This window comes from Plasmodium berghei (genome assembly GCF_900002375.2).
Source record: "Plasmodium berghei ANKA genome assembly, chromosome: 13".
Classification (NCBI taxonomy): Eukaryota; Apicomplexa; class Aconoidasida; order Haemosporida; family Plasmodiidae; genus Plasmodium; species Plasmodium berghei.
This window is the reverse complement of record NC_036171.2, coordinates 1,624,199-1,637,373: the sequence shown is the minus strand read 5'-3', so window position 1 is coordinate 1,637,373 and position 13,175 is coordinate 1,624,199. Positions and strand designations below refer to the sequence as shown.

The 13,175-nt window shown below is 21.8% G+C and overlaps 3 protein-coding genes across 3 annotated transcripts; all 3 read left to right on the top strand.

The window, feature by feature from the left end:
- Positions 1 to 1,147: 1,147 nt before the first annotated feature.
- Positions 1,148 to 7,162, top strand: PBANKA_1341700 (conserved Plasmodium protein, unknown function; the record flags this gene model as incomplete). The annotated part of the gene is made up of 1 exon (XM_034567035.1): positions 1,148 to 7,162. The coding sequence occupies one exon, from the start codon at positions 1,148 to 1,150 to the stop codon at positions 7,160 to 7,162; it is 6,015 nt and encodes a 2,004-aa protein (XP_034423573.1).
- A 780-nt stretch (positions 7,163 to 7,942) lies between these two features.
- Positions 7,943 to 10,358, top strand: PBANKA_1341600 (translation initiation factor eIF-2B subunit gamma, putative; the record flags this gene model as incomplete). Its single annotated transcript, XM_034567034.1, has 10 exons — positions 7,943 to 8,329; positions 8,439 to 8,499; positions 8,599 to 8,927; positions 9,022 to 9,073; positions 9,187 to 9,308; positions 9,406 to 9,507; positions 9,648 to 9,728; positions 9,840 to 9,909; positions 9,996 to 10,129; positions 10,272 to 10,358. 10 exons carry the CDS (start codon positions 7,943 to 7,945, stop codon positions 10,356 to 10,358), a joined length of 1,425 nt encoding a protein of 474 aa, XP_034423572.1.
- Positions 10,359 to 11,319: 961 nt separating this feature from the next.
- Positions 11,320 to 13,139, top strand: PBANKA_1341500 (RNA-binding protein, putative; the record flags this gene model as incomplete). Its single annotated transcript, XM_034567033.1, has 2 exons — positions 11,320 to 11,414; positions 11,702 to 13,139. 2 exons carry the CDS (start codon positions 11,320 to 11,322, stop codon positions 13,137 to 13,139), a joined length of 1,533 nt encoding a protein of 510 aa, XP_034423571.1.
- Positions 13,140 to 13,175: the final 36 nt, after the last annotated feature.

Sequence of the window (13,175 nt, the reverse complement as noted above, 5' to 3'; positions counted from 1 at the left end):
TCAAATTAAACATGTTACAGTATTAATAAACATGTAGGGGGCTATATTAAAAGCTGCATACAATGAACTTAAAAGAATATATTTCTCTGTATTTTATAATTGTACAAGTAGCACTTTTTGCATTCAAAATTTGGTTATAAATATTTCTTTCGGTCCAAAAATATGTTGTGCGCTTATTTCCACACACATATATTTTTTACAACATTTAATATTTCTTGAAGCTCCCCCCCCAAAAAAAAATATTATATTTTCTATCACGTGCATACAAAAATAGGTTTTCACATTGCCTGTTAAGGTTAAATAATTAATTTTATGCATACACACATAATTTTACATTTCAATGTTAATAATAATAGTTAAAATTTCCAAAGATATTTTTTTTTATGGATATGAAATGTAAATTTCGATTTATTTTTTTACATGTTGCATATTAATTATAACTCATAAAGTATTTTTAAAATATTATATGCTATATTTATCGTTATTTTTTAAATTATTTTATATATGTTTTATAATTATTTAGAGTTTTTTTCAAATATGCGACATCATGATGATAGACAAGAATTTTATTTAAAAATATTAACTTTATACTTTTTAATGTTTATTAAAATTAAGCATAAATATAAGAAAATATTTTACCATGTATGCATACGAAAAATTCATAAGTATGTAAAGATTATAATTTCTATAAAGAGTAACATAATCATAAAGAGACATTAGCTAAATTATGTACGCCAGATATATTATATTAATTGCGGTAAAATGAATAATTGCTATGATTATTTGATTCTACAAAAACACAAAAATGAATATACATTATATTTGGATAATATTTTATGGAGAAAATAAATAATTTTGTATGTATGTAAAAAACATTTATGAAAAAACGAAATATTTTCGTTTTTTTTCTTTAAAATGGGGAATACTTTAATTTCTCAAAAATTAAGTCTATTTGATTGACGTGTTTATGAATGTATATATTTGCACACATAATCACGACTTGGCATAAATTGTATGTATCTGAGTTATGCGTACATATATATTATTCATTCGTTTAATCAATTATTATTCGTTAATTTTTTCGCAAATTTATATATTTGCCTATCTATTTATGTAATACTTATGAAAAATTAAAAGTGGCAGAAAAATGAATTACAGAAACGATAGTAATGGAGTGTTAAACAATAACGAAAATAGTAAAAAATCCAACAATTTTTTGAACAATTATGAAAATATAAGCGCATCAAAGAACAGCTCTGCTGAAGAAATAGCAGAAAAATATTTAAGAAGTAAATTAAGTTTAGACTTTAAGAGTATAAATAAAGTGGATTATAATTTAAATAGTAAAAATGAATATTACGATAATAACAAAAATATAGATAATACATTAGATTATACAGGAATTAATAACGGAAATAGTTATATCTCACATAATGATAAATTAAATTATTTTAAAAATACAAGTAATAATTATTCAGGTTATGAAGAAAAGGGAAGGTCATACTATGATACCATAAATAAGACATCACTTTATTCTGATATAGTTAATAATACTATTAATGTAAATTATTCTAATTGTAAAAATGATGAAAATAAACTTATATACACCAATTTAAAACCCAAAACGAATAACATAATTAATATAATAGGCAGATCTAATTCTAGAAATTTAACTGAATTCAGTCACTTGAACTCGCTGAAGGACGATCAACCAAATAATTATTATGCAAAAAATGATTCTATAAAATACGAAAAAGACAGACTTAAAAATTTACAAATGAAAAACCAAGATACTAGTAACAATGCGAACCTTCTGATAAGCAGATATAATAGTGTAAATAGCGTTATCAATGATAATAACGTTGGAAATGATAATTTGGGGAAATATAAATATGGAATAATTAAACCATGTACAGAAATCGAGATGGAAAAAAATAACGTTGTAAATAATATAAAAATCGGAGATTCTTTATTAAATAAAAGAGATAACACATATAACAATAATAATAAATTATTTCAGGATAACAAATATTATTATAAAAACGGGGAGAATAAATATTATATGGAAAACTACCATTCTAAAAATAACAATAACGGTAATAATAACAATAATAGTAATAAACGAAATTTAATGCAGAGAAATAAAGATTATGTTCATTATCTAAGTAAACGAAATAGTATATTAAAAAATGATTTATCAATTAAGAAAGATTTGAAAAAAAAACCAAGTGTTTCAATAAATCTAAAACAGTCACATATAAAAAATAAGGTAAATATTGATAGATACAAGCATAACACTTTTTTTAATTCGTTTTATAAAAGTGCAAAAAATAAATACAACGAGATTGAATTAATGAATAGTGTTAATATATTTAACACTGGAAATGGAATAAATATTAACAACAACAATAATAATGATAGCCTCAAAAATGTAAGTATAAAAAATGATAATAGCTACTTGGGAACTTTTGAAAAGGATATGTATAAAATAAATAACAGTAATGATTCTAATTTTAATTTTTTAAAAGAAAAGTTAGGATATACAGAAAATATAAGCAGTGTAGACTATATGAATAATAGTGAAATTGATATAAGCTTCTTAAAATCAACATATTCAGATTCAAGTAAAATTATCGATTCTCCTTTAAATTATGAAAATGAAACATTTAGCACTGTAAAAAAACATGATATAAATGATGAATTGCTAATAAAAAATGTAAACAATTCTATTCGATATACACATAGGGGTAATACTGGAACTTATTCTAGTAGTCAAATAAATAATCATCAAAAGTTAGACAATATAATTTATAATGAAAATGTGAATAATGACAAAAGTATATTGCCGTGTGGCGCCCAGAATGTTATCAACGTTCCTAATAATGAAAAGTTTGACAATAATAATTTAAAAATGTATTCAATTGGAAATACTTTTAAACCAAAAAATACAGACAATGTTATAATATATAACGATACGTCATCTAAAAAAGAAATACAGTTTGCATATGATCAAGAAATAAATTATTTTACACAAAATTCTATTCATAACAAAAATAATGTATATGGAGAAAAAGATAAATTAAAAAATATGAACGATTTATATAAAAAAGGAATGCCAAATGAATTAGGAATAAATTTACCCCCAAACCGTTCCGAAAACAAACAAAATAATATCCTTTCATTTGATCCAAATAAATTAAATATAATAAATAAAAAATATGGTGATAATTTAATTTTGTCTGAAAATATAAAACGTGACATAAATAGCAATTACATTGATCCAACAATCAAATATACTAATAATAATTTAAATAGCGATTACAATATGAGTAAATTGAATGATAATAGTGATAAATTTAATTTCAATAGTGCAAAGATATACATAAATAAAGAAAATAATAATTGTGAACTTTATGATAAAAACACACAAAATCATCATATCGGTAAATATGAATATAATAATAATAATAATAACATGGGTATCGTTTTAAAGGGGGTAAATTTTGAAAGTGACGATAAAAAAAAAATAGAAAATTTTAATTTTATAGACAGAACAAATTTATCAAATAACAATGGAAAAAACATAAGTCCATTATATTTTTCTGAAAATAAACTAAGTAACATATTTAACAACAAAATAGAGAAAAACAAATTATTGAATGTTAATAATAATCAAATAGGTATAGACAATAAATTAAAAAATAAAAAATATATAATGCCTCCTAACGAGAACATAAATATAACAAATACAAAAAAAACGAGAGATGATAAAAATTTCGTGAACGAATTAAGTAACATAAATAATTATGAAGATTATTATAAATATATTAGTGATTCTATTAATAATATTCCGATAACTATTAAAAATATGAATATTTTATTAGCCTTAGCTTTATATTTTTTAAATTTTAATATAAATAATAATTCAACAAAAAACGAGCTTAGCGATGATGTATTAATAAAACTTTTAAATAAATTTTTATATTGCTTAAATTTAAAGACATGTTTATTAAAAGAAAAAAAATTAAATAATAATGAAAATAAGTATTATTTTATACAAATAAAAAAAAATGAAAGTTTAGTTAATAACGCTTTCACAGATAATAATAAAGAAGAACCTATTATTGATGAAAAAAAAAAAAATGAATTAAATAAAAATAAAGAAATGTCTAATAACAAGGATGATACAACAACACCATTTTTCACTTTTTATAATAAACGAGTAATTAGGAATAAAAATGACCAAAAAGAAAATAATCAAATCGAGATAATTAACAATAGAAACTGTGAAATAGATACTGATAAGAAAAACAAAAATATAGAAAAAACGAATTGTTTCTATCTTGATGAAAATATGAAAATAATAACCCTTGGTGATATCTACAAAATAGCTTGGTGTTTGTGTGTACTAAAAAAAAATTTTATGTATATAGATTTGTTACGAATATTATATAAAGAATCTGAGTCTATGATTGTGGAAAAGGAATTAATTTTTTGTGTTACATATATTTTTAAATATTGTAGAATAATTGAGATTGAAGATTGCAAAAATTATTTAAATAATAATACAGTAATACATTTAGACAACAATAGCAATGAAAACTTATGTATGTATTTACATCTATTACATATTTGCTCAATACATGATGAAACATTTATAAATGTAAATCATAAAAAAAACGTTGATAAAATTATTAGTTATTTTTATGATAAAATAGAGAAATTAAATATATATATGTGTACTAATATATTATGTGCCTTAGCAAATTTAAATATAAAAAATGATGAATATCCAATTTTTTTTAATAAAATGTTAAATTATTTTAGAAATAATATTAAAAAAATGAATAAAAGTATACTACTCGTTAATATTGCTTGGTCTTTATGTATTATTGAAGTACCATGTTCTGAATTCCTAAAAGATTTAAGTGAATATGTTATTAACATTTTACATTTTATTCCTTTGAGTGAATTTATAACTATATCTTGTTGTTTTAGTTGCCAAAAAATTATAGTTATAAAAAATTATTTTCAAAATCTAAAAAGGAATAAAGAAATAAACCAAGAAAAGGCTATCACAACAAATTTATCAAATAACACCATTAATGAATATAAGCAGTACGAGTTTATAATTTATGAATATTATGAAAAAAAAAAAGTATTTCCTTACTATTTTTACAAAAAGCCTACATGTAATTCTATCATTTTCAAAATATTGGCTTACAGTTTTTTACATTATGACCAACGAATAATAGATGAAACATCATGTAATGTAGGGGATAACATCAATGTTTCTACCAATAGTTATCATCCATTTTCAGATGTAAATAATGATAATAGAAAAACAGTTAGAAGTTTAAGTGTAGAGAATAAATCTCAAAATCCCAATAATATAAGAAATTTCAGTGTTCACAGTTCTAGATTTAACAGTTCGAATATTTCTACAAATGTTAAGAATACATATTTTATTCATGATGAAAATCAAACAAATTATGGTTCTAAGTTTATTCATTCTAATAATTATGTAAGAAGTGAATATTCAGCAGATTGTGATAGAAACAACAGAATTAATACATCAAATCATGGAGGTAATAAATGGAATAATTTTCTAAAAATAAACATACATAATAATGCGAATAATAATTCAAAGGGTGGGTTCGAAAATAATAAAAATTTGTTTGGAATGAATAAGTCAATTATAAATAAACCAAATGATTATAAAAGTGGGATTGAAAATAACAATAATACATATAAAGGTAAATATACCAAAAAGATTAACGAGAAAAAAAAAAAATTAAAAGAGTATTATAATTTATATGATAGAAATAATAATTATGAATTTACTTTAAATTCTTTTGAAAGAATATTATTTACGAATTTGATAGAAGACTGTTGTAATAATTTTGAAAAAATAAATACAATTCATTTAATTGAACTTTTATATACATTATGTATATTAAATTTAGACAAAAAAAAAATAGTAAAATTAGTAGAAAATAAAATTGATAAAACTATGTTTAATGAAACATATGAAAAATTAATTTTAAAAAGAAAAAAAAAATATATAGATACATATAAAAATTACACTTCTGAAGAAATAGATAATGAAAAACATGATTTAATTATTTTACATTATATTTATAATAAATTTGTTCAAGAAAATATAATACAAAAAGATTTAATTGATTATAATTTTTCAATTGTAGTGGATAATATATATTTCAATAAATATGTAAATGATGATATATTTTTTAATATTATTAAGGGTTCTGAAAACATCGGAGAAAATACTTTTAAAAAATTAAAGAGCATATTAAATTCGGCTTCCTATTGGGAAAAGGAAATAAAAGAAAATGACAAAAATGTAAGGAATCATAATGAAAAGGTTACACATGAATTTAACCAAAATCATACATTTTGTAATTCTAAAAATAGAGATTTTATAAATGAAATAGATGAAAAAGATAGGGAAAAAACTATTAACCACCAAAATTTATTTGATAATTCTAAAGGACATCAACTTATAGAAAATCGAGGAAATGATAAAAATATTTATAACAATGATATTTTAAATAACGAAACACAATTAGTTAATGAAAAAATTAAAGAAAAATGTGAAAAACAATTACATCAATTAAATTTGTTTGATGATGTATATTTGAAAGACAATATGGAAAATGAATTTATAAATAGAGAATACAATAAAACCCCAAAAGAATTAACAGAATTTAAAAATGATTTAAAAAATGCATATGATATAGCTATTAATTATTATAACAAAAAAACAAATTATATTGAGGGAAATAATATAAACAACATTGTCTATCCATACAATAATAAAAATAATAGAAAAATAAATGAATGTGTAGAAACAAAAAATATTTTATCAAATACAAAAGATGATGAAATAATGAGCCAAGAAATGTATAATAATATAATTACAAAAAGAAATATAAAAAATATATTAGATAGTCATAATCAGAAACATGGATTTGAAAGAAAAAATATAAAATTTGAAAATAATAATAATCACAATGTAAATTATAAAAAAGAAAATATAGATACCTTCAATTTTTATAAATTATTTATTTTATTATTAAAAGTGTCAACGCTGTCTATGGTTTCATTTGTGTTCGTATTTGTGTATATGTCATTAAAGTAAGTTTGTTGTATTGCCATTTTTAAAATAAATTATTATTTAAAGATTGGTGAAATAAAAAAAGCAAACTTTTTTTTAAGTAAAAATAAAACTGGGATCGATTCTAGGAATTACTATAAACTTGATGTATGCATTTATATGTCGCGATAATCATTGAACGGCCAATACGCGCGTATAGTATATTGTATATATAACTTACATATATATGCGAATTCTCTATTTTTTTTTTCATATAATATTATAAAAAAACAATATCAAAACATAATTTGTATTAATTTGTAATTTTTGTCAAAAAAAATCATAAAAAAAGGGATATATAAGGAATATGTGCAAAACATATTACATGAAATAATATATTTACTGATTTTGCTAACTTGATAATTTAATTAATTAAGCTAAACAAATTTTTTTACATTGAAGATATTAATAATGGAAATGCTGCTTAAAAACTGTAAATTCACAAAAAATGAGTGACAATTTAATAATAACATATTTTCTGCATATATAATTTGGGGTAACGCGTTGTGTTTTTTTTTTTCACAAAAATTTTCTATTTATTTGGTTTATTTATTTATAAAATGTTTAACTCGGTTTTATTTTTTTTCGACATTTTTTTATTTTTTGAAGTATAATGAATTCAAATTTCTCATTTCGTTCGTTCATTGCTTATCATCATATTTGTTTTTTATTTTTTTTTCTTACTAGTTAGTATATTAATTTGTTCATTTTTATCCCTATATAAATACATGCATACATATATACATACATAATTAATACATTCCTATGACAAGTGTAAATCAATCAAGAGGGGCTTCTGGGGCCTTTGTTGAATTTCAAGTTGTGATATTAACAAATGACGAAAATGGATTTTCTTCTGAATTAAGTGAAAATACATGTAAAGGATTATTAAAAGTTAGTAATAAATGTATGATTTATTATATAGTTAAAAATATAATAGAACAAAAACTTAAATATATTACAATTGTTGTTAATAACAAATATTATGATGATATGGTAAAATGTATTAGTGAAGATTTTCCTGATAATTATAAATTTGATGATAAAAAAAATAAAAATAGTTATTGTATAGATATAGAACCATATACTACTGATTCTAATGAAGAAATCGGATCTATTCAATCTTTGCTTCAAATACGGAATAAAATCAAAGTAACATCAAAAAAATGAAAAGAATGTTTGCCAACATATAATTCTTATTTTTGATATGTTTTAGAATTATAATATATAATTCAATATTTATTATCATTTTTTTTTATAGTCTGACTTTATAGTTGTTAACACAGATATTTTTGGCTTTGTTGATTTCCATTCTTTAGCAAGTATATTTATATTTTTAGAAAATCTTAACTATATTATACTTGTATATTATTACACATTTCCAATAATTATAAATATTTCCTATTTTATTTTTTTAATAGATTTATTTCGAGGTGAAAATGCTTTATGCGCTTTGTTATTACTCGAAGAAAATGATATTAATAACAATAAAAAAAAAAAAGAGATTACAGAAGAATATTTAAATTTAGAAAATAATGTATGGGTATGCATTGATAAAAATAGTAAAGTTGTGAGTATATCTGATGCAGTATCTATGAAACAAGATGGGAAATTAAAAATACCAAAAATAAACTTATTACATCATAAAAAATTTATATTAAAAACAGATTTGGTGGATAGTCATGTATATATTTTTAAGAATTATGTATTAGATATAATTGAAAAAAAAAAAAAATTTTCTAGTATTAAGGTGGGTAAAAAAAACAAAATTATACATATTCAATTATATTTATGCTCATACTAGTATAGTTGTATTTTTTTTTTTTTTTTTTTGCTTTTTTTAGTATGATTTAATTCCATACTTAGTAAATATACAGAATATGGGAAAACTTGGGGGTAAGGATATGCACATATTTATATGTATTTTTTGCTTCAATTTAGGAATATCGACAAACGATGGGTATACATTTTTTATTTCATTACTATCATTATTTTATTTTTTTAATCAGAATATTACAACACGTCCGAATTCAAATTCAACATGTACAAGACGCTAATTAGTGAATACTCTGCTGAGCAATCTCAAAACGAAAACGTTGGAAATGAAATTAATTCAAACGGAATGGCTAATGTGGTGAGCATTTTTCAAACTTCAAACATGTGTGTGTCTATATGATGTTATAAAAATTATATCACCCTTATTTTATTAATTTTTTTTTTTTTCATAGAATGAACATGTCGAAAATGTTGTTTGTTATGTCCAACCCAAAATGAATGGTTTTTGCCAGAGAATTAATAATATCCCCAATTTTTTTAAGGCAAATTTATTGGTATGCTTAATAAGTTATGTAAAAAATATTTATTTAGTAAAATAATTATTTTACTTTTCCAATGATATATATTATATATATAGGTTATGGCTATCTATGATATACAGTTTACTCATTATACTTCATTTTCTATTTCTCAGTTTTGTGTGGCTCGTCACGAACAACTAAAAGACGTTGTACCGCCCTACTTTTTTTTCCTTTATAGTGATAAAATTCAATCTGTATGAAATTAAAAAAAAATGAAATGAAAAAAAAAAAAATAATTTCAACACTATCCTTTAAAAAATTTATTTTTTTTCACACGCATTTTATATGATACGTTTTCAATGCAGTATAAAGATTGTATAATTGGAAGTGGATTTGAACATGAAGAAAATGTTATTTTGAAAAAATCAGTTCTTGGTATGCTTACTAATTTTTATTATATAATTACATTGTCCTATATATCATGATTATACATACTATTTTTTTTTTTTTTTAATATATAGGTAAAAATGTGAAAATAAAAAAAAATTCGAATATAAATAGGTCAATTTTCATGGATAACGTAATCATTAATGAAGGTTGTCAAATTCAAAACTCGATTATTTGCAACCATGTTGTAATTAAAGACAATTGCAAGGTAAGTGTACAAAATAAAGCAAATAACAATAAATAAGAAAAATATTTACACCGAAAAAACAATTCGCTACAAGTATATTCATTACTTATGCTCATTCAATATATTTACATATTATGCATATTTTCCTTTTTTATTTTTTAAGCTGATTGATTGTATAGTTCGAGAAAATTGTGTTATAGAAAAAAACAGCATTTATGAAAAGGAAACCCTACCCTTATTTATTTCCTAATATATAATCAGTTATTTTTGTTATTTTTTTTAAAACAATAAATAATTTGATTTCTTATTAAATATATATTCCCAACTCTTTTATTTATTAGTTTTTTTATCATGTCCTATATAATTTTTTGCTTTGTTTTATCATAGCATTTTTTTTATTACTTTTTTCTACTATTCAACATTTTATGGAAAATAAATATTTTCCCTATAATAATTCATAGTTTTTTTTTTTTTTTTGGATTAACATTTTTTTAATTCCTAATACCTTTAAAATTAATTTCTTATATTTTTGATAGTTTTCGTACTATTTTAAATTGATACACCCTACGATATACACATATATAATATATATATGCATATATACTATGTATATTATATATATATATTATGTATATTGTATATATATACTTATGATACTTAAACTATGTATAATAGCCAACCAAATAAAGTAGTATATATAAAAAATATATTTTTTAAAAAAATTGAAATATAATAATACAAAAAAACTGTTAATAAATAATAAAAATTATATAGAATAAATGCTATATAAAAAATAACAAAAAATGGAAACATAAAACTAAATATATGGGTTTTCATGAACATATTATATTATGATGGTAATATATATAAAATAATTTTATATACTGCTTATTAATTTTTATAAATATACAAAATGAAGAAATAAATAAATTAGAAAAATATGACTTTTAAATAGTGATCAGGGGAAATTATTTGAAACTTAAGTCAATTAATAGAAATTACTTACATACTTTTTTTTGTACTACATTTTTATTTATATTATATATTTTTTTTATATTATTAATCACTATTATTTCACTATTTTGGAATGACAAAAAAATGCTACTAATACATTGAATATTACTGTTATATATAATACGTTTATTTTATTTCTTTAAGTAATTGCGTATTCTTTTTTTTTCTTCATTTTTTTTGGCTTGTTAAATTAAACCATGGAATCAAATGGAAATGATCAAAATGTGGTTAAAAATAAATCTGAAGAAAGCTATGACGAAAGGGATTCCAAATACAAATCACACATAGGACGGTACAGAATATATATTTTTTTAAATTGCATATTATATAATATAAAACACTATACCTCTTTTAGAATTTTCTCTATTTCAATATCTATGCCCCATAAAAAATATCCATATATATATTCACATGTTTATAATTATTATTCACAATTTGTGGATATATTTATAATAAAAAAATAAATGTTTCCATATATGTATAGTTATTAATGTATCAAATCAGGAATAGTTACACATGTTTGCTTTCTTTTTTATATTTTTTTACCTATTCGTTTCGTTTCTCTTTTCATAATTTCAGGCATTCAAAGAAGGGCAACTCCAGAAAAAGAAGTCGATCAAAATCGAATCAACGAAATTCATCAATTGCAAATAATCAAGATGATTCTAAAAGTGATATACAACGAAAAAAAAAAAGTGATGCAAAATCAGAGAGCAATGAAAATTCGGAACAAGTCGAATCAGAAAAGTCGAACAATTCCAGTTCTGATGAATATAAAAAAAGAAGAAGACACAATAGAGAAAAAAAAGAAAGTCGGAGAAGTATAGAAAGAGATAGTAGCCGGGGAAGATACAACCGACGGGACCGAGATATGGATCGAGATAGGGACCGAGATATGGATCGAGATAGGGACCGAGATAGACGAAGAAAAAGAAGACCAAGACTAAATAGAAATATATCATCATCTCATGAAAGATCAAGATCAAGAGAAAGAAGAAGGAGACGATTACAAGCAGAATGTATAAGAAGAGCAGGGGGTTTTAAAAAATTAGCAGATATGGAAGGGCATGAAACTACAAATGTTTTTTGGGATGGATTTCAATGGGTAGCTAAAACGAATAATAATAATAGTAATCAGTTAGATCCAGCTATTATGAATTCAACGAGAAAACTGCGAAGATTATACTTTGGAAATTTACCACTTCATTTAGGATTAACTGAAAATGCATTTCAAGAAATTGTATGGGATGAAATGAAAAAAAGGAAATTTTGTAATAATGAAAATATCAATCCTGTTTTATATGTTTGGTTTGCTAAAGATAAAGGAAATTATGGTTTTGTTGAATTTTCAACTGTAGAAGAAACTGAAAAAGCTTTAACAATGGATGGTATGTTATGTAAAGGGGTTGCAATAAAAATATCACGTCCCAACGATTATTCTACAAGTTCAGTTAAGAATAATCAAAATATATTAATGAATAAACAAAATGTTAATTTACTTGCTGCAATTAGCGCAAACATACAAACAGGATTAAAACCTTCGATAAATTCTACAGATACTAATGTTATTCTTCCAAATTATTCAAATGGCGAAATTAGTTTATATGGAAATAAACCACTTCCTCCCCCTGGCTCTCCACCTTTATCAGTTCTTAAAGAAATGAATAATTCAAATATACAAACAAAATATTTAAGAGTTTTAGAAATAGTATCTCCGGAATCAATTAATGATGAATATTATGAATCTATATTAGATGATATAAAGGATGGATTTCATAATCAAGGCATTATTATAAATGCAGTTTTAATAAATCAAGAATATTCAAAAAATACTCCATTTAATATTGGTGATGTAATTATTGAATTTGAAAATACAAATTCTGTCGAGAATAGTATTATTACAATGTCGAATAGAAAATATGAGGGAAAACCAATACGTATGACTAAGTTGGATGAAAATACATATAATACATATATAACTCCAATAATTGAAAAAATATATGATAGAAAAAATTGATCATAACATTTATTTTTTATATTAATACTTACTATA